This window comes from Schistocerca cancellata, chromosome 1, assembly GCF_023864275.1.
Source record: "Schistocerca cancellata isolate TAMUIC-IGC-003103 chromosome 1, iqSchCanc2.1, whole genome shotgun sequence".
NCBI classification, from domain to species: Eukaryota; Metazoa; Arthropoda; class Insecta; order Orthoptera; family Acrididae; genus Schistocerca; species Schistocerca cancellata.
The window spans coordinates 696,151,422-696,172,868 of NC_064626.1; the positions used below are offsets into that span (position 1 = coordinate 696,151,422).

A 21,447-nucleotide genomic window follows, 5' to 3' on the forward strand; every position below is an offset into this window, starting at 1 on the left:
GTAGTGAATTTCAGATGCGCTTATGTATCCCTGGAGTCTTGCATATGGTTTCGCAGCCTTCCATAATAGGTCACGGAGACTGTGAACATCTTGTATTTGGATTCCATACACAATAGGTTTCAAATGCCCCCACAAGTATAAGTCCAGTGAGTGGAGAGCGTGGAGGCCAGGCAGTTGGTCCTTCTCAATCTATCCACCTGTCGCAGAATCCGTTATTTAAAAGCCGATGGGCATTACGCTAAAATGAAAAGTTGCTTCATCGTGCATGACATACATGTTTTGTCGCACAGCTAAAGGCACATCTGCCAACAGATCACCCGGAACATTCTCTACGAATGATCCTGGGTGGAAGAGTGTCAGGCCCTACCAAACAGCCACCAACGATGCCGGCCGAAACTTTGACAGAAAATCTTTGTCGATGACTTGCTTCAACAATTGCCGATACAAGCCGATTGTGAAAATTTACAATCTGATATCGCTGAAACGACGCCATATCTGTGAACAGCACTGTTGCACTAAAATCTGAGTTGGCACTTTGTTGAATAAACCATTTGCAGAAGAGTACTCGTGCGCTGCCATAAATGGTATGGATAAAGCTGGTCCTTGTGTAACATTCGCCACACAGTCATGTGGCCAATGTTCAGTGTTGCAGCTTCATGTCTTGTACCGACGCTAAGGTCATCGTCAACTGCATGAAGAATTGGCACCTTCCGTTGCTGTGTACTCGACCTAGGCCTTTCCAGGTCCCGAGAATCGGGCTTAAATACCTCGTATTACCTAAGACGATGATCAATAGCTTCAAACGTTTTCCTGTCGGACCTTCGTCCTGGAAATCTCTCCCAGTAAAAACGATAAGCTCGAGTGGCATTGTTATCAGCTAATTCATACATCAACATAGATCAAATGGGCATCTGCCATTTCTGCATTTGTGTACTCTGCCATTGCGCAAGTCAAGTCTGTGAATAATTCCACGTAGTTGCAACGGTCGTACTGTTCTCTGGAACAGTTGATGTTACCTGTGAACAACAAATGACGTACGTTGCATAGCAATAGGGACATCTACATCTACATCTACATCTACATCTACGTGATTACTCTGCTATTCACAATAAAATGTCTGGCAGAGGGATCAATGAACCACCTTCAAGCTGTCTCTCTACCGTTCCACTCTCTAACTTCGCACGGGAAAAACGAGCACTTAAAGTTTTCTGTACGAGCCCTGATTTCTCTTATTTTATCGTGATGATCATTTCTCCCTATGTAGGTGGGTAGCAACAGAATGTTTTCGCAAGCGGAGGAGAAAACTGGTGATTGAAATTTCATGAGAAGATCCCGTCGCAACGAAAAACGCCTTTGTTTTAATAATTGCCACTCCAATTCACGTTTCATGTCTGTGACACTATCTCCCCTATTTCGCGATAATGCAACATGAGCTGCCCTTCTTTGTACTTTTTCGATGTCTTCCGTCAGTCCCACCTGATGCGGATCCCACACCGTACAGCAATACTCCAGAATAGGGCGGACAAGCGTGGTGTAAGCAGTCTCTTTAGTAGACCTGTTGCACCTTCTAAGTGTTCTGCCAATGAATCGCAGTCTTTGGTTTACTCTACCCACAATATTATCTATGTGATCGTTCCAATTTAGGTTATTTGTAATTGTAGTCCCTAAGTATGTACTTGAATTTACAGCCTTCAGATTTGTGTGACTTATCGCGTAATCGAAATTTAGCTGATTTCTTTTAGTATTGATGTGAATAACTTCACACGTTCTTTATTCAGGGTCAAGTGCCACTTTTCGCACCATACAGATATCTTATCTAAATCATTTTGCATGTCGTTTTAATCATCTAATGACTTTACAAGACGGTAAATGACAGCATCATCTGCAAACAATCTAAGACGGCTACTCAGATTGTCTCCTATATCGTTGATATAAATCACGAACAATAGAGGGCCTACAAAACTTCCTTGGGGAACGCCCGATATTATTTCTGTTTTACTCGATGACTTTCCGTCTATTACTACGAACTGTGACCTTTCTGACAGGAAACACGAATCCAGTGGCACAACTGAGGCGATACTCCGTAGGCACGCAGTTTGGTTACAAGAGGCTTGTGAGGAACGGTGTCGAAAGCGTTCTGGAAATCTAAAAATATGGAAGAAATTTGACATTCCCTGTCGATAGCACTTATTTCTTCATGAGTATAAAGAGCTAGTTGTGTTTCACAAGAACGATGATTTCTGAATCCGTGCTGACTGTGTGTCAATAAATCGTTTTCTTCGAGGTACTTCATAATGTTTGAATACAGTATATGTTCCAAAACCCTACTGCAAATCGACGTTAGTGATAAAGGCCTGTCCGCAGCTCGTGGTCGTGCGGTAGCGTTCTCGCTTCCCACGCCCGGGTTCCCGGGTTCGATTCCCGGCGGGGTCAGCGATTTTCTCTGCCTCGTGATGACTGGGTGTTCTGTGTTGTCCTTAGGTTAGTTAGGTTTAAGTAGTTCTAAGTTCTAGGGGACTGATGACCATGGGTCTTAAGTCCCATAGTGCTCAGAACCATTTGATAAAGGCCTGTAATTCAGCGGATTACTCCTACTTCTCTTTTTGGGTATTGGTATGACCTGAGCAATTTTCCAGTCTTTAGGTACGGATCTTTCTGTGAGTGAGTGATTGTATATAACTGCTAAATATGGAGCTATTTTATCAGGATACTCTGAGAGGAACCTGACTGGTATACAATCTGGACCGGAGGCCTTGCATTTATTAAGTGATTTGAGCTGCTTTGCTGCACCGAGGATATCTACTTCTTTGTTTCTCATCTTGGCAGTTGTTCTTAATTGGAATTCAGAAATATTTACTTCGTCTTCTTTGATGAAGGAGTTTCGGAAAACCGTGTAACATGTAAAGCAAAGCACCAGCAGAACACAAGGTAAAGCAGACATCACCATGATTCTGACGTTCTGTTCTTGCGTGTTTCCCATGGTTGATGAGATGCAGTAAATGAGCTGTAAAATGGAGACAAAGCGTTTCCGGACTCAAGTTCATGTAACAACATACTTTGTTCGTCTACGTCTGAGGAAAGTGTCCTGCAATTTGTGCCGTACATTTCTGTTGCACCCTTTAGATTACAACCTTTCGTCGTACAGGCCATTGATGTTTCTGTACATATCTGTTGCACCCTGTAGATTACAACCTTTCTTCGTACAAGCCATTTACCTTGAAAGATGTGACGAGGATAACCGAATTGATATAAACGATAAAATTCTCGTAGGCACGTGGAATGAAAGAGGACTGAGAAATATCGAGTAAGATATCTCGATAGGGTGCTGAGAAAAAGAAAAATTGCAGAGTCGTAACTGGTGTATGTTGTTTTCGCCAAATATCGGTACGTGGTTTGCGGAGCCTAGAGGTGGCCCTAGACTGTCTACGCTGGTTTGAAAGCGAAAGCTGCACGCACGTCTCGCGCGTAACCCGCTTCTTGCGGCACGCGAGGGGAGACCAGTGCAGCGTGTCGCGGTCCTGAGCAGCGTGACGTAAGCAGGCCGCCGGCCAGAGTCGCGGGCTCAGCTGGGAGAGGGCAGTGCCCCGCGCCAGCGGCCGACCGCCGGGCGGCATCCCTTTGTGCCCTTCGGGCCGCGGGCCGCACAAAGGCCCGCCTGATTCCGCCGCGTGCGCACCTCCTTGTTCTCGCCAATGGCCCAACCGACGTTAGCGCAAACTCCAACTGTTGCGAAATGGCGGCGCAAATCAAAAAGCGCATTCCAGGTGATGTTTCCCGCGGCGCGTGGGACGAGTTGCAAGTGAATTAGCTCCTCTGTTAACCTCAATTTACGGCCTATCTTTTGAGCGGAATATTCTTTCACGCCATTAAAAAAAAGGAGCACGGTTTTTACGCAACAGGTAGCATGCCTAACTCGCAGAAGTACCATCCTACACCAGTTATATCCATTTCTGGCAGAATTCTGTAATACACACTGAGATGACAAGTCTTGGGATACGTTTTAACATGGGTTGTAAGGTACAGTGCAGCAAATCGACGCGACATTTACGCAACAATTCGTTGCAAGTCCACTGCAGAAATATTGAGCCATGCCGCTTCTTTAGCTATCCACAATCGAAAGTGTTGCCGGTGCAGGATTTTGTGCACGAACTAACCTCTCGATTGTGCCCCACAGATGTTCGATGCGATTTATGTCGGGCCATCTCGGTAGCCATATCACTTGCTCGAATTGTCCAGAATGTTCCTCAAACCAACCGCAAACTACTAGGCCCGGTGACACGGCGTGTTGTCATCCATGGAAATTCCATTCTTGTTTCGGAACAAGTAGCCGACCATAACCATGTTTGGCTGCCAATGATCGGTTCGGTTGGACCAGAGGACCCAGTCCATTCCATGTCAACAGAGCCCACACCACTTCGGAGCCACCACCATCACCACCAGTTTGCACAGTGTATTGTTGACAACTTGGGCCGAGGCAGGGGCGTAGCTACCGCCGTATAAACCGTATCGGTGATACGGGGTCCTCGGGCTACAGGAGGCCCGACATATGTTAGTAAAAATTCGTAAATAGTTTTCTACAAGAAACTTCCTGGCAGATTAAAACTGTGTGCCGGTCCGAGACTCGAACTCGGGACCTTTGCCTTTCGCGGGCAAGTGCTGTACCAACTGGGTTACCCAAGCACGACTCACGCCCCGTCCTCACAGATTTACTTCTGCCAGTATCTCGTCTCCTACCTTCCAAACTTTACAGAAGCTCTCCTGCGAACCTTGCAGAACTAGCACTCCTGAAAGAAAGGATATTGCGGAGACAAGGCTTAGCCACAACCTGGGGGATGTATCCAGAATGACATTTTCACTCTGCCGCGGAGTGTGCGCTGATATGAAACTTCCTGGCAGATTAAAACTGTGTGCCGGACCGAGACTCGAACTCGGGACCTTTGCCTTTCGCGGGCAATGGCTCTAAGCCATGTCTCCGCAATATCCTTTCTTTCAGGAGTGCTAGTTCTGCAAGGTTCGCAGGAGAGCTTCTGCAAAGTTTGGAAGGTAGGAGACAAGATATTGGCAGAAGTAAAGCTGTGAGGACGGGGCGTGAGTCGTGCTTGGGTGGCTCAATTGATAGAGCACTTGCCCGCGAAAGGCAAAGGTCCCGAGTTCGAGTCTCGGTCCGGCACACAGTTTTAATCTGCCAGGAAGTTTCATATCAGCGCACACTCCGCTGCAGAGTGAAAATCTCATTCTAGTTTTCTACAATCTCACTCAAGGTGAGCGCTTAAGTCTTAGACCGTACCATAAACGTTTAATTAAACGGGTGGCCAAATGTTGGCAACACAGAACTTCTCGAACAACAATAATTACAATTTTCAGTTGAACGAGAACAATCTGAGTTTATTTCAATCTGTGCACGCAGTTCATGACGTTCAAACAGCGTAAATCAAGTGATTATTTGTTCGTTAATAAGTTTAATTGTGAAAGAAATAAGTGAAAGAAAGAGAGATTATCCCAATGGAACTATGAAAAGAAGAACTAAACGGAGGAAGTTATAAGGAAACTGCCCAAAATTTCTTCATTTTTTCAGCAATCAGTTTCTGTGAATGATTTACTTTGCAATGGTAAGTACTAAAAACGTATCTATCACCACGGAAAAAAAATAATTCTTGTTTTTAATTTAGGTCACGTTACGTAGCGTTCCACGGCGTGTAACGTAGGGCTCATAGGTATCATTACATGCCGTCGAGGAAATGTACAACGTACATCATTTTATTAGAATTATGGTAACAAATCATAGGATTAGATTAAGGGTGCGCATGCGATGCATGTCGCTTGAGAACAGCGGCGTGCGAAAAGTTGCATCTAGTTCTATCGTCTAGTCGAACAAATTGCACTAGTAAATACATGCGAGCAGCGCGTTCGCTATATTTGTACATACGCAGTACGCACCTTTATAAGAAAAATACATTCCATGATTTTAGATACACATTTTCCCACATTAGGCGGATATACATAGATGTTTAATTTTACACGCTTCGTGCAGAAAGTACTAATTTAATAAATTTTTTATAGTACACAGTTAACAAGATGGTATACATTAAATTTGTGAACAACAGTGGGGTTATATCAGGAAGGGACCTCTTCCAGCCAACACATGTGGTGCGGAAAGGGCGGTGAAAAATAAAATCAGTCACTGTAGATTTTATTAAGAACACACTTAATAAAATCAAATTTTAATCAGTATAATACGACTTTACTGTTTAACCTCGTTGGCTCGAAAAGGCTCAAGACGAACTCATGGTTAGCGCGAAAAACATTTGGTCCAGGCAGGAATACATTAGTTCTAATAGTAAAATTTATCGGTTAACATGAATTTCGGTTAAGGCGAATTACGAACTCTTTTTCAGTCCCAAGCGCAATTAAATTCCATTTTAACATACTTCCAATGTTACAGCAATTTTATTCCGAAACGAATGCCAGAAATATAACTACAGAGCTAACTACCCGTTGTTCACTCTTTTCTAAAGTATTGTATGTCGGGAGCTGCGATTATCAGTGTGTACGGCACATTTAATCAAGGATTATAAAAGCTCGTTTAGAGATATTTGCGCTTTATGACGCGTAATGAAAACAAAATAAGAGCTGATATCTGCAGTAGCAAAAAAAAAAAAAAAAAAAAGTTCCTTGGGAGAACTGGTCCGATGGAAAATTCGTTATAAGTAAGGACGATAATCGAATTTTTCGAGTAAGATCGATGAGTTTATGGATTATAGTTTAGACGAAAACGTCTGAACCAGCTATATACACTCCTGGAAATGGAAAAAAGAACACATTGACACCGGTGTGTCAGACCCACCATACTTGCTCCGGACACTGCGAGAGGGCTGTACAAGCAATGATCACACGCACGGCACAGCGGACACACCAGGAACCGCGGTGTTGGCCGTCGAATGGCGCTAGCTGCGCAGCATTTGTGCACCGCCACCGTCAGTGTCAGCCAGTTTGCCGTGGCATACGGAGCTCCATCGCAGTCTTTAACACTGTTAGCATGCCGCGACAGCGTGGACGTGAACCGTATGTGCAGTTGACGGACTTTGAGCGCGGGCGTATAGTGGGCATGCGGGAGGCCGGGTGGACGTACCGCCGAATTGCTCAACACGTGAGGCGTGAGGTCTCCACAGTACATCGATGTTGTCGCCAGTGGTCGGCGGAAGGTGCACGTGCCCGTCGACCTGGGACCGGACCGCAGCGACGCACGGATGCACTCCAAGACCGTAGGATCCTACGCAGTGCCGTAGGGGACCGCACCGCCACTTCCCAGCAAATTAGGGACACTGTTGCTCCTGGGGTATCGGCGAGGACCATTCGCAACCGTCTCCATGAAGCTGGGCTACGGTCCCGCACACCGTTAGGCCGTCTTCCGCTCACGCCCCAACATCGTGCAGCCCGCCTCCAGTGGTGTCGCGACAGGCGTGAATGGAGGGACGAATGGAGACGTGTCGTCTTCAGCGATGAGAGTCGCTTCTGCCTTGGTGCCAATGATGGTCGTATGCGTGTTTGGCGCCGTGCAGGTGAGCGCCACAATCAGGACTGCATACGACCGAGGCACACAGGGCCAACACCCGGCATCATGGTGTGGGGAGCGATCTCCTACACTGGCCGTACACCACTGGTGATAGTCGAGGGGACACTGAATAGTGCACGGTACATCCAAACCGTCATCGAACCCATCGTTCTACCATTCCTAGACCGGCAAGGGAACTTGCTGTTCCAACAGGACAATGCACGTCCGCATGTATCCCGTGCCACCCAACATGCTCTAGAAGGTGTAAGTCAACTACCCTGGCCAGCAAGATCTCCGGATCTGTCCCCCATTGAGCATGTTTGGGACTGGATGAAGCGTCGTCTCACGCGGTCTGCACGTCCAGCACGAACGCTGGTCCAACTGAGGCGCCAGGTGGAAATGGCATGGCAAGCCGTTCCACAGGACTACATCCAGCATCTCTACGATTGTCTCCATGGGAGAATAGCAGCCTGCATTGCTGCGAAAGGTGGATATACACTGTACTAGTGCCGACATTGTGCATGCTCTGTTGCCTGTGTCTATGTGCCTGTGGTTCTGTCAATGTGATCATGTGATGTATCTGACCCCAGGAATGTGTCAATAAAGTTTCCCCTTCCTGGGACAATGAATTCACGGTGTTCTTATTTCAATTTCCAGGAGTGTATTTGCAGAATGGTATGTTCGATGCGTTGAGTTTGCTCGTTACATATTCCCCAAGCATTTTTTCGTCCTGGAGCTACTACAAATGTTAGCTTCTAATCTTGATGGCCTTGGAAAATATCATACGTCAATATGCTTGCATAGTATTTTTTGCAGCGTTCGTTTGCCACGAATGCAGAGTACCAAAAAATATCTCGTCAAAGAAAAGAAAGACATATTTTATATCGAAAAAGAACAGGAACACTATAGTGTAGTACATAAGTAACACTTTACAAAAGTGTAACATGAGCGATCAGAAATATCTCTCGTTATACACTAGGCTCACAGAGGATTTCAAATATAGAGAGGTCAATCAATGCACATTGCAGTTTTGCAGCTCTTGCAAATTGGTATTCGTTTGCAATGTTTTTGCAAACAAATCGCTAAGACTCTTTCGAAACACACAGGCCAATCACTGCTACGTTCACCGGTGCCTGCGCAGGGGCGAATTCTATTTTACATTACGTTTTAAAGTAAGTGTACTATTTTTAGTCTCCGGTGCAGACTTGGTCCACTCGGTCCTAAAAAAATGTTCCCTCGGAGGTGCCGAAACGCCGTTCCGGTGTGTTCCGGCCCAAATCAAGCCCTGTACTCCACAATTTTATTCACATTTTGACGATTCCCCTATGTACTGAAGGAATCAAGCCCGTGATGCTTACAATTTTTCGTGCTGCTTCGAATCATCAGCCAATCTATGCAGTGATCATTTGTGTTGCGCTACAGTATCAGTTACGCCGTGTGTTTTATTGCTGTTATTATCGCTTTGTTGAGCGCTAAAAGTTGAATTTCTAATATTACTAGATGTGCAAGGAAAGTTTTCCTGGTACATTATCTATTACTTTTTCAACGCCTCAAGGGCACGTAACAGGATCGTAAAAGTTTAATAAGTACCGTATTTTAAATGTCAGTCTTCTCTTACTCATGAAATATCTGTATCTGAACCGGCTTTACTGTAATATCATATTCTTTGGTAGAAAAATGTACCACATACGAATTGCAAAGACTCCGCAAAGAAAATGTTTTCACGCAGTATCACTTGTATTCGTCGAATCTCCACCATAGCAGCCGTGCAGCACGATAGGAAAATGATGTGTGTGTGTGTGTGTGTGTGTGTGTGTCTGCGTTTTGCTTGCACTGAATGAGATGGCGCAAATTTGGTGTATTTATTTCACTCCTTCCACCGCACCGTTGTTCATCCATCTTCTGCACCTTGCACCCCCCACACTGCAGCGATCTTAAGACTGAACAGCATATAAAATATGACAGGAGGCCTGTGAAACACTTTGGGTTCATCGGATCTGATTTAAAGATTAATTTAAAAATCAAACATTTTTTTACTAACGTTTTTAACCCTATAGTTTTGAATAAGTTCCAAAAATTCTCAATATTAATTTTACTTCATTTTATTTTTGGATTCATCTGTAAAAATTTCAAGGCCTTGGATATGTTTTTCTAATATTTTAAACAAACCGTATTGTCACTTCTGTTGGTTGTTTGCAGGTGGTCAAAGCAAATCACACTCCTCCGCATGGGTTAACGGTGTTTCAGTTAGAAGCACTTTTACACAATGTGTGTCTGACAATGAAAACTCACGGTAGCAGATTAATGCGGGTCTATCTTTCAGTAATTGGTTACAAGGTAATACAATCGATACTTTACTGTAAAGTGAAATGAGTAGTAAAATTACTTCCTGGCGAGATGTATTGCATCGTGTTATTAATGTCATAATTACTTTAGCTTCATGCAATTTACCTTTATGAGGCCATAATTCTGAACCTAGAAATTTCAGGTCAATTTTACGTTTACTATCGGATTATGATCCTATTTTAAAAGAACTTCTTTTAAAGCGATATGCTGAAATAAATTACTTAAGTCCGACGATTCAAAATGAGGTTGTTAATTTACTTGCTACCGCAGTTAGAGAAAATATTATTTTAGAAATTAAAAACGCTCCACTTAAGGCCATTATTTTTGATACAACCTGATACCTGTCAAAAAGTGACCAACTTTCTGTAGTTTTTCGATAATTCTTGATATCAGAAAATGATTATCGTGTGTCTAAAGAAATAAAAATGTGTGAGTCCTTTTTGGGATTTATATCTGTAGCTGATTGTAGTGCAGAAAGGCTTAAAACTGAAATTTTTAATACTTTAAATGAATAAGGATTTGATTTGTCCCAATGTAGAGGGCAGTGTTACGATGGAGCAAATGTTATGTTGGGTGTGTATGGAAGATTACAAGCCCTTATAAAAGAACATGCGCCAATACCGATTATATTCAGCGTGAAGAACACTCAGCAAATTAAATTTTAAGTGATGCCGCAAAAGGTGTTCCTGAAGTGCCAATTTTTTCAAAAAATGTGGAAATATATATACCTTTATAGTCAACACTAAAAAACGCTACTCAATGCGAGTAATGATAAATATTTAAAATATAAAATTACCCTTTAGAAGATATGTCCTACTAGATAGTCTTCAGGACACGACGCTTTATCGGCTGTAAAGAAAAATTATTCATTTATAATGAAAAAATTGTAACAGTTAAATTTAATTTCCACCAAAAAGACAATCGTGACGAATGTAAAACAATAATTAATATTTTAGAGAACTATGAGTTTATAGTGATTGTCACCTTTCTTAATTCATTATTTGAAATTATTAATTCTGTTTCTAAGGCTCTTCAGCGTGTAAACAATGATATACAGAAAGCTAGTATTTTACTAAGTAATGTTTTGAACAGATTGAGCGAAATAATAAATCAAAGTTCATTCCATGGTTTGCTAAACGAGTTCAGAGACCTAGCAAAAGAGTGGGGGGTTACAACTGTTTTCAAAAATAAGCGACGGAAGATGACGAAGTGATATTTTGTTGAGTTGTGAGAAGATGAGAGATTTCAGACCCGGAATCGTACTTCAAAGCCAATGTGTGCTATTGCCGTTTAGGTATATTAATTTCTCAAACTAAGCAAAGTTTTCATAGCCTGTGTTATCTGAGTAATACATTAGAAGTGTTGCAACCGGAGAAGCTCTTTTCATTTTCAAATGAAATAATAAAAAGGAAGTGGGAAAACTGACTGCTAAATACAGTAAAGACATGTCATTTGATCTGTCTGAACAATTAATTTCTTTGAAAATGTGCTTAAAACCTGAAATTCAGAAAACCCATTCCATTAAAGAACTCACTGAATTATTACTGATTAAATTCAATAGCCTTGCCTCCAATTTTCCGGAGGTAATAACAGCATGTTTCCTATTTTCGACCCTTCCTGTAACAACTGCAACAGCTGAAAGAAAATTCTCGAAATTAAAACTGATTAAAAACTATCTTAGGATTCTACGAACCAAGAACGGATTTCAGACTTGTCAGTGCTGTCTATAGAGGCAGAACAATCCGAAAACCTAAAACCGTCTTCAGCTATGTGTGGTGTGCGTACTGCGAGACCTTCGGTACACACACCATCAGATTATTTGACTTGTCGCTCTAACAAAGTAGGCGAGTGTCAGCAAAGTAGGCGTGGTCTTATCGCGGCGTGTTTATCTTCTGCCGTTAGGTCAGACGACAGAACGCCACTTGCATGCTTAGAGTAGCTGATTGTCGGTGACCAACTTTAAACAGAACTTGATTAATTTTCATACACATTTATTAAAGTAATAACAAGCATAAAAATTACTTACCTTGGTTCTGGATGCTATTTACAATTGACAATCTGAAATTCCTTTGGTATTGGTACGTTAATCTTATTCTCACATATATCTCTGATACTTGACAAAAGTGTCTATACATTTATGTTCATGGCTATGTACAGGAATATGGTAATCTTATTGGGCGCAGACTGAAACTTGACTATAGACTGGTACAGGCAAATGTAGAACTCGTACAGACTGTTGCAGACAAATGGAGATTGACCAATCGGAGATCTGTATACTCATTATAGTACCTCGCACATTCATGTATCACTGCGTGAGTGTGATCCGCGAGGAGAAAAGGTTCTATGTTAGCAGCAATTTCATTGGCTGCGTTACACATTAATATGCGGATCGGAGGAAGCAGAATTTGGTCTGTCTCTAAGACAGCGCCATCTCGTAGTGCGGAGACGGACGAGCGCTGCGCCTGCGCTGTTGTGCTTGGCGGGGCGCACTCTATTGGGAAAGTTGTGTACGCGCTGACTACGCGGAACTATGTACACAACACTATGGATGAGTTAATAAGTAAGTTCGCCGAAAATAATTCGAGAAAAGTTTATATTTGAAATGTTTGGTTAGCTTGGTTCCTAGGAGACTTAATTGTAAGTAATTACTTACGTATGTAAACTATACTTAATCAAAAAATATTTATTTTATTCAAAATGAGACTTTTTGTTTTTTTGTGAAAACTCTTTACCCTCCATTTGAGCTTCGCTGCAGTCGGGTAAAAGGGCCCCGCGACAAATTTCAATACAGGGCCTCTTTAAGGCAAGCTACGGCACTGGCCTAGGGCTTTGTCGGGTCTGCGCCACACTCAAACCCTACTAGCTGCTCTTACCACCTGAAATCGGGAGTCATCTGATCAGACCACCCGATATAATCACGAGCCAAGAAGAGGTGCTGCAGGCGATGTAGCGCTGTTAGCCAAGGCTCTCGCGTCGGTCGTCTGCTGCCACAGCCATTTAACGCCACATGTCGCCGCACTGTCCTAACGGATACGTTCATCGTACGTCCCGCATTGATTTCTGCGGTTTCACTCACGCAGTGTTGCTTGTCAGTAGTGACCGCTCTACGCAGACGCCGCTGCTCTCGTTACTGAAGGCTGTCGGCCCCTGTTTGTCAGTGGTGAGAGGTAATGCCTGAAATTTGGTACTCTCGGCACACACTTGGCGCTGTGGATCTCGGAATATTGAACTCCCTGACTATTTCCGAAATGGAGTGGCCCATGCCGTCTAGGTCCAACAACCGTTCCGCGTTCAAAGTTTGTTAATTTCCGTCGTGCGACCATCATCACGTCGGAAACCTCTTCACATGAATGAACGAAGTACAAATGACAGCTCTGTCAATGCACTGCCGTATCATACCGTGTGTATGCGATACTACCGTCATCTGTATATGTGCCTATCGCTACCTCAAGACTTTTGTCACCTCAGTGTATTCCAGTTCGAATGCAATGACCTAACTGATGCGAAGTTATCTTCCGTATGACAAACAGTGCGGATCACGGAAACGCCTACCACACGAATTACAATTCGACTCTATATTGCACAGAAACTGCAACGGGTAGAGGTAACCAAGTGGAGTTTTTGCAATTCCCAGGATCTTTCGCCTCAGTGCCAACCGACGCCTGAACAATATAATATGTACTTTTCATACATGTTTCTCCTTACCCAAAAATAGAAATCATTTAAACGTGTAAAAATTTCGCAACCAGGATGAATAAATGTACCTGTTTTCTGCAGTCTCGACGTCCCCAAATTTATTAACTAAGTTGTTCCATTACATCGAACAATATATACTTTAGCTTATCCGGTGCTGTGCCAGTGTTTGTCTTTGGGCACTATGCTTGGAAAATAACTTCATTTCCCGAATTCGGTAATGGGAGTCGAAATCGGTGAATTGTTTCTAAATCAGTAAGTTTTGTATCCTCAACTTTTTGTATTTTTTGTTTTCAAAAATAGGTAATGTGAATTTATTTTTCACGCGCAACGGCAGAGAAATATGCAGAGTTTCCACCTTACTAGAGTGTTCTAAGGTACCACTGGATGGCCGGCCGCGGTGGCCGTGCGGTTCTAGGCACTTCAGTCCGGAACCGCCTGACTGCTAAGGTCGCAGGTTCGAATCCTGCCTCGGGCATGGATGTGTGTGATGTTCTTAGGTTAGTTAGGTTTAAGTAGTTCTAAGTTCTAGGGGACTGATTACCTCAGATGTTGAGTCCCATAGTGCTCACAGCCATTTGAGCCAGTACCACTGGATGAATTTGTGGTATTCAATGTTTACGTATGTACAATGCTGATTGTGACAGACGAAGATGTTTTGGAGATTCGTTCAAAGTTCAAAAGATCGCATCGATGTAGAGGACGACGGCGGTGAATGTTATAACGAAATTAACATTATATTTCGTATCCCCACTATGTCGGAAACGTACGCACAGCTATTTAGATGCGTATTTGAACAGTAAAACAAATAAAACAAAGGATGACATCGAAAAAATTGTCGCAAAGATGATGAAAACGACAATTCAAAATACAATAACACATTTTATTTTCAAAAACCAGTAATCTACTGAATACACACTTTCATAAGTAGTTATCTACAAGAGTAAATCTTAGCATGAAATCGTTTTTCTGTACTGTAATGAAATGTGGCCAGGTCGAATGTAAAAGTTCTTTTCAGTCACATTCGTTACGTGTTAATTCTGTTCCTTGTAAGCTGGTGGAAGATATCGTTCTACGTCCCCAGCTGGACTGGAAGCTCCTTGACAGGACAAAGGCAGCGCTTTATGTTGGATAGAGTATCATTCACAAAAACACAAGTAATATCTGTAGTATCTTTCCACCCGAACTCAAAACCACACGGTCGTGCAGGTTCGATTTTTATTTTATTCTGCCGGACTGAATATCTAGCCCTGCTCCCAGCTAACCTGCAACGATTCTGCACGTCCTGCGCTGCGTATTTCTCTTCACTAATGCTGCCACTCGGTGCTAACTAATCGCGGCTTATGTTGAAAGCGAGGCTTTCCAATCTCTTTTAAGACTGCTTTCCAAATACAAACCGAGCAAGAGACCGATACAAGAACTGGAAGTGGAACGGTAGTAAGGATCGAACTCTTTGATATAGGCTGAGCAATCTCTTGCGCTACTATCCACGCTAGAAACACAACAGACACTAATACACTGCTCTACAAAATTAAAGAGTAACTTTTTTTCAAAACTCCGTGAATATCTATTATTGCAACGTGTAAGTATGAATTTTGACTCTAAGGAGCCTTCAACGTTCCTCTGTAATGATGCAAAAGAGTGGCACCTTGCGACTTCATCCTCAGGTTCGCGCTGAAGGAAGGGGCTTGGGAGGCACTGAGGGTGTTGTCGAACTAGGTGGTCTTAAAGGGGCACTTTGCAATTTTATTCATGCATGTGTCAATGCCACATCCTCCCGTTATCACGCCACAGAAGAGCGCGAAAAATGAGGGATGGCAAATCAGAAAAACACTTTTCTGCTTCGTATCACGTTCAAATTTCGTCGAATTATTTTGAACAGTCGCCAGTGGTTCCACCCTGTACGGCGCCATAGTGTAAATATCTCTGGAGTGAGCATTGCGTTCTGCGCATCTTGTCAACATTAAACCAGGGCTGTCACGTGTTTTCGGGACTTCACTGTGCGTGTGTGCTTTCCTCAGAGTTTGAAGTTTGTTATATCAAGAGTTTTCGTTGTGTTTTCACCGTTTGTTGATAGTGTAATAGCGATGGTGAATTACTGTTGTTGCTACGGATGCAAAGAAAAATATGTGAAAGGAGGGATAGTAACTTTTCATGGGTACTACATTTAAAAACTTCTAGACGAATTATAAATAAGGCTTGATTCTGGAGACCTATTTTTCTACGATTTTATTACTATATAATAGATATTACGGCTCGTACAAAAGCTTACAAACAATCGCGCCCTCTCGTAAATTTGCTAGTGGAACAGGAAAGGGAGTGGTTAGTTGTTCCAGCAAATACTATCTTACATGCATTTATCAGTGATTTGTCGATTATGTATATAGATTTGAAAGATGGGAGACAGATAAATTCAATAGAGTGGGAGTCTGTAATTGTCTTTGTTTAATGTGCGTGTCCAAACCTTTTTGTTTACTGTAAAGTTACAGTAGGAGACCATGTTAAGTGTGTCAAGGACATGGAGAATGATTATGTGTGATTTATATTTTAGTTTCCCGAAGGATGAACAACGGGTAAAGATGTGGCTCCAGAAAATAAGGAGGAGTAATTTTGTCCCCTCAAAATAATCCAAAGTATGTTCAAAACACTATGAAGAGGAATGTTTGGAAAGAGAAAAATTTGGACGTGTGTGGCTGACGCTTCAAACAGCAATGTGTCGACTCACGCTCAGAAGTTCATGTGAGCTGTAAGGTGGCTTACTGATGTCACATTGGCTCAGAATTTCACCACAATTCTGTCAAACGCCCCCTTGGACATGTCAGACGATGAGAAAGTCACCACACTCCCTTTTACCCACATTTCACCCCGTCTTTTGACTCCTCTGCGATGGTCGTCAGAACCGCGACACGTAGCGTTGCAATTACGAGGTTTTCGCGTGGGTGGTCCAGGAAAACATTTCAGACACATCGCCGCTCAGAATCGAAACGGAAGGGCCTCAAGGGGTGGCATAAAGATCGTCGATGAAACCTCTCTTCTCCTGGAGCGTTCATTCCAACACATTTCTGTGTCGAAAACTACATTTCGCAATGCGATGAGCAACAGGATGACGTGCTTGACAAATCTGGCCACTGCTGCCACCACTTCAGCGTTTCAACCCCACTCTAAGGACATCGAGGGGCTGCAACACCACTACACGTGCTCTCGCCCCTCTAAATGTGATCTCGCCCCTTTTGGAGTGTGGTGTGACAGAAATTTATGCTGTGCCATACAAAGAGATTTCAATTTACCAGATATAGACTGGGACACTCAGATGTTTAGGACGGGTGGTAGGGAAAGAGCATAGAGTGACATTATACTGAGTGCACTATCCGAAAATTACCTCGAGCAATTAAACAGAGAACCGACTCGTGGAGATAACATCTTGGACCTACTGATAACAGACCCAACTTTTCGACTCTGTAAGCGCAGAACAGGGAATCAGTGATCATAAGGCCGTTGCAGCATCCCTGAATATGGAAGTAAATAGGAATATTAAAAAAAGGGAGGAAGATTTTTCTGTTTAGCAAGAGTAATAGAAGGCAGATTTCAGACTACCTAACAGATCAAAACGAAAATTTCTGTTCCGACACTGACAATGTTGAGTGTTTATGGAAAAAGTTCAAGGCAATCGTAAAATGCGTTGTAGACAGATAAGTGCCGAGTAAAACTGTGAGGGACAGGAAAAACCCACCGTGGCTCAACAACAAAGTAAGGAAACTACTGCGAAAGCAAAGAGAGCTTCACTCCAAGTTTAAACGCAGTCAAAACCTCTCAGACAAACAGAAGCTAAAGGATGTAAAAGTTAGCGTAAGGAGGGCTATGCGTGAAGCGTTCAGTGAATTCGAAAGTAAAATTCTATGTACCGACTGGACAGAAAATCCTAGGAAGTTTTGGTCTTACGTTAAATCAGCAAGTGGCTCGAAACAGCATATCCAGACACTCCGGGATGATGATGGCATTGAAACAGAGACGCGTAAAGCTGAAATACTAAACACCTTTCTCCAAAGCTGTTTCACAGAGGAAGACCGCACTGCAGTTCCTTCTCTAAATCCTCGCACAAACGAAAAAATGGCTGACATCGAAATAAGTGTCGAAGGAATAGAAAACCAACTGGAATCACTCAACAGAGGAAAGTCCACTGGACCTGACGGGATACCAATTCGATTCTACACAGAGTACGGGAAAGAACTTGCCCCCTTCTAACAGCCGTGTACCGCAACTCTCTAGAGGAACGGAAAGTCTTCAAGAAGGGTCGTCAAGCAGAAGCGCAAAACTATAGGCCTATATCTCTGACATCGATCTGTTGTAGAATTTTAGAACATGTTTTCTGTTCGCGTATCATGTCATTTCTGGAAACCCAGAATATACTTTGTAGGAATCAACATGGATTCCGGAAACAGCGATCGTGTGAGACCCAACTCGCTTTATTTGTTCATGAGACCCAGAAAATATTAGATACAGGCTCCCAGATAGATGCCATTTTCCTTGACTTCCGGAAGGCGTTCGATACAGTTCCGCACTGTCGCCTGATAAACAAAGTAAGAGCCTACGGAGTATCAGACCTGCTGTGTGGCTGGATTGAAGAGTTTTTAGCAAACAGAGCACAGCATGTTGTTCTCAATGGAGAGACGTCTACAGGCGTTAAAGTAACCTCTGGCGTACCACAGGGGAGTGTTATGGGACCATTGCTTTTCACAATATATATAAATGACCTAGTAGATAGTGTCGGAAGTTCCATGCGGCTTTTCGCGGATGATGCTGTAGTATACAGAGAAGTTGCAGCATTAGAAAATTGCAGCTAAATGCAGGAAGATCTGCAGCGGATAGGCACTTGGTGCAGGGAGTGGCAACTGACCGTTAAAATAGACAAATGAAATGTATTGCGAATACATAGAAAGAAGGATCCTTTATTGTATGATTTTATGATAGCGAAACAATCACTGGTAGCAGTTACTTCTGTAAAATATCTGGGAGTATGCGTACGGAACGATTTGAAGTGGAATGATCATATAAAATTAATTGTTGATAAGGCGGGTGCCAGGTTGAAATTCATTGGGAGAGTCCTTAGAAAATGTAATCCATCAACAAAGGAGGTGGCTTACAAAACGCTCGTTCGGCCCACACTTGAGTATTGCTCATCAGTGTGGGATTCGTACCAGGTCGGGTTGACAGAGGAGATAGAGAAGATCCAAAGAAGAGCGGCGCGTTTCGTCACAGGGTTATTTGGTAAGCGTGATAGCGTTACGGAGATGTTTAGCAAACTCAAGTGGCAGACTCTTCAAGAGAGGCGTTCTGCATCGTGGTGTAGCTTGCTGTCCAGGTTTCGAGAGGGTGCGTTTCTGGATGAGGTATCGAATATATTGCTTCCCCCTACTTATACCTCCCGAGGAGATCACGAATGTAAAATTAGAAAGATTCGAGCGCACACGGAGGCTTTCCGGTAGTCGTTCTTCCCGCGAACCATACGCGAGTGGAACAGGAAAGGGAGGTAATGACAGTGGCACGTAAAGTGCCCTCCGCCACACACCGTTGGATGGCTTGCGGAGTATAAATGTAGATGTAGATGTAGATTGCAACCATTAGGGAAGAGTGTTTTTATGTTTTTGTCATCACTCCTTTTTCTGGTCCTTCTGTGACGTGATGACGGGAGGACTCTACATGCGTGAATAAAATGGCAAAGTGTGCTTCCAGTGCTAAAGTTTGGCAACATTTTCGTCGCCACCCACGCACCATTCTTCAGCACGTTACTAATGTAACTGACAGAAACTTCGAAAGCAATTCAGCCGCGAAGATGCAGTAGCGCCTGAGGGGTGGACAACCCTTTCGATACTCTTAGGTGGAGTTTGCCTACCTTCAGGGTCTAGATCAGCCTCGAGGCTGAATTGGTGTGTAAGTTTCAGACAGGTACGTTTGTAACACGCTGAAGGAAGGTGCGTGGGAGGTACTGAGTGTGTTGTCGAACTAGGTGGTCTTAAAGGGGCACTTTGCAATTTTATTCATGCATATGTCAATGCCACATCCTCCCATTATCACGCCACAGGAGAGCGCGTAAAATGAGGGATGGCAAAGCATAAAAACACTTTTCTGCTTCCTATCACGTTTAGATTTCGTCGAATTGTTTTGAACAGTTGCTAGTGGTTCCACCCTGTACGGCGCCATAGAGTAAATATCTCTGGAGTGAGCATTGCGTTCTGCGCATGTTGTCAACTTTAAACCAGGGCTGTCACGTGTTTTCGGGACTTCGCTGTGCTTGTGTGCTTTCCTCAGAGTTTGAAGTTTGTAATATCAAGGGTTTTTGTTGTGTTTTCACCGTTTGTTGATAGTGTAATAGCGATGGTGAATTACTGTTGTTGCTACGGATGCAAAGAAAAATATGTGAAAGGAGGGATAGTAACTTTTCATGGGTACTACGTTTAAAAATTTCGAGACGTATTTTAATTAAGTCTTGATTCTGGAGATCTATTTTTCTACGATTTTATGACTATATAATAGATATTACGGCTCGTACAAAAGCTTACAAACAATCGCTTCCTCTCGTAAATTTGCTAGTGGAACAGGAAAGGGAATGGTTAGTTGTTTCAGCAAATACTATCCTCCATGCATTTATCAGTGGCTTGTCGATTATGCATATAGATTTGAAAGATGGGAGACAGATAAATTCAATAGAGTGGGAGTCTGTAATTGTCTTTGTATAATGTGTGTGTCCAAACCTTTTTGTTTACTGTAAAGTTACAGTAGGAGACCATGTTAAGTGTGTCAAGGACATGGAGAATGATTATGTGTGACTTATATTTTAGTTTCCCGAAGGATGAATAACGAGTAAAGATGTGGCTCCAGAAAATAGGGAGGAGTAATTTTTTCCCCACAAAATAATCCAAAGTATGTTCAAAATACTATGAAGAGGAATGTTATAAATAGAACAATTTGGTCATGTGTGGCTGAAGGTAGATGCCATACCAACTATTTTTAATTTTCCACAGCACCTACTTCCAATTTCTGCATTCAGCTTAAATACATTTTCTGCACAAATGAAATAAAAAACACAGTAGTGTAGCTAATCAAAGTACACAATTATCTCCTTTGGTGTATTTTGCCTTCAATTTATTTTCTTTACCATTTGATTAAGAAGCGTAAAATATTAGTAAACATGTCCCCAAACTCTTTCATTTGTGTCACTTTCCACTTCCCTTAATGGTGTTATATGGGTTGACTGTTACATGACCAACTATATTTGCTTTACAGTACATTTATTCTCCGATCGCCTTTTTTCCCCCTTCGTACTCAGTGTACTATTTATTTAATAAACTGGGAGCAAGTACGTAAAATGCGTTAAATAAACACTTCAAAGTGTCACCAGTAAGAAAAATTGTGCTTTAGGTCGCAAAAACGAGAAAATAAATACGCAAAAATAGCAGAATACAGGACGAATTAGCAGGGATATAATCAATAATGTGAGGCAAATTCGGTATTTTTCGGACACTTGCAAAAGCACTAGCGTACTGTCAAGTCGTTTTGCAGGACTATCACTGCAAAAATGTACGCCAGGCCCTGTAATACTATAAAGTGCCGTATCATACCGAAAACTACCAAAGATCGAGTGCATCTGAACTGTGACACCTACCGCAAAGAAGCAGAATGCAGTATCACTTGCACTTAAAAGTTACGTAGCTGGTTTATACCCGGTATCAAATGGATACTGTTAAAATGCCCGGCAACATATATAAATAATCCACGACACGTACGCAAAGAGTCCGTCTGTACTAGGGATGTAGTGACATTCGAAATATACAGGGTGCTATACGGACAAACACACGACG

The 21,447-nt window shown here is 42.7% G+C and overlaps 1 protein-coding gene across 1 annotated transcript in view; it reads left to right on the forward strand.

Moving 5' to 3' along the window:
• Positions 1–3,733: 3,733 nt before the first annotated feature.
• The window catches only part of LOC126095156 (uncharacterized), an 89,552-nt gene continuing 71,838 nt past the window's right edge, over positions 3,734–21,447 (forward strand). The window contains exon 1 of the mRNA XM_049909916.1: positions 3,734–3,799. Within this exon, the coding sequence (XP_049765873.1) occupies positions 3,734–3,799 (66 nt within the window). The remainder of the gene's footprint in view (positions 3,800–21,447) is intronic.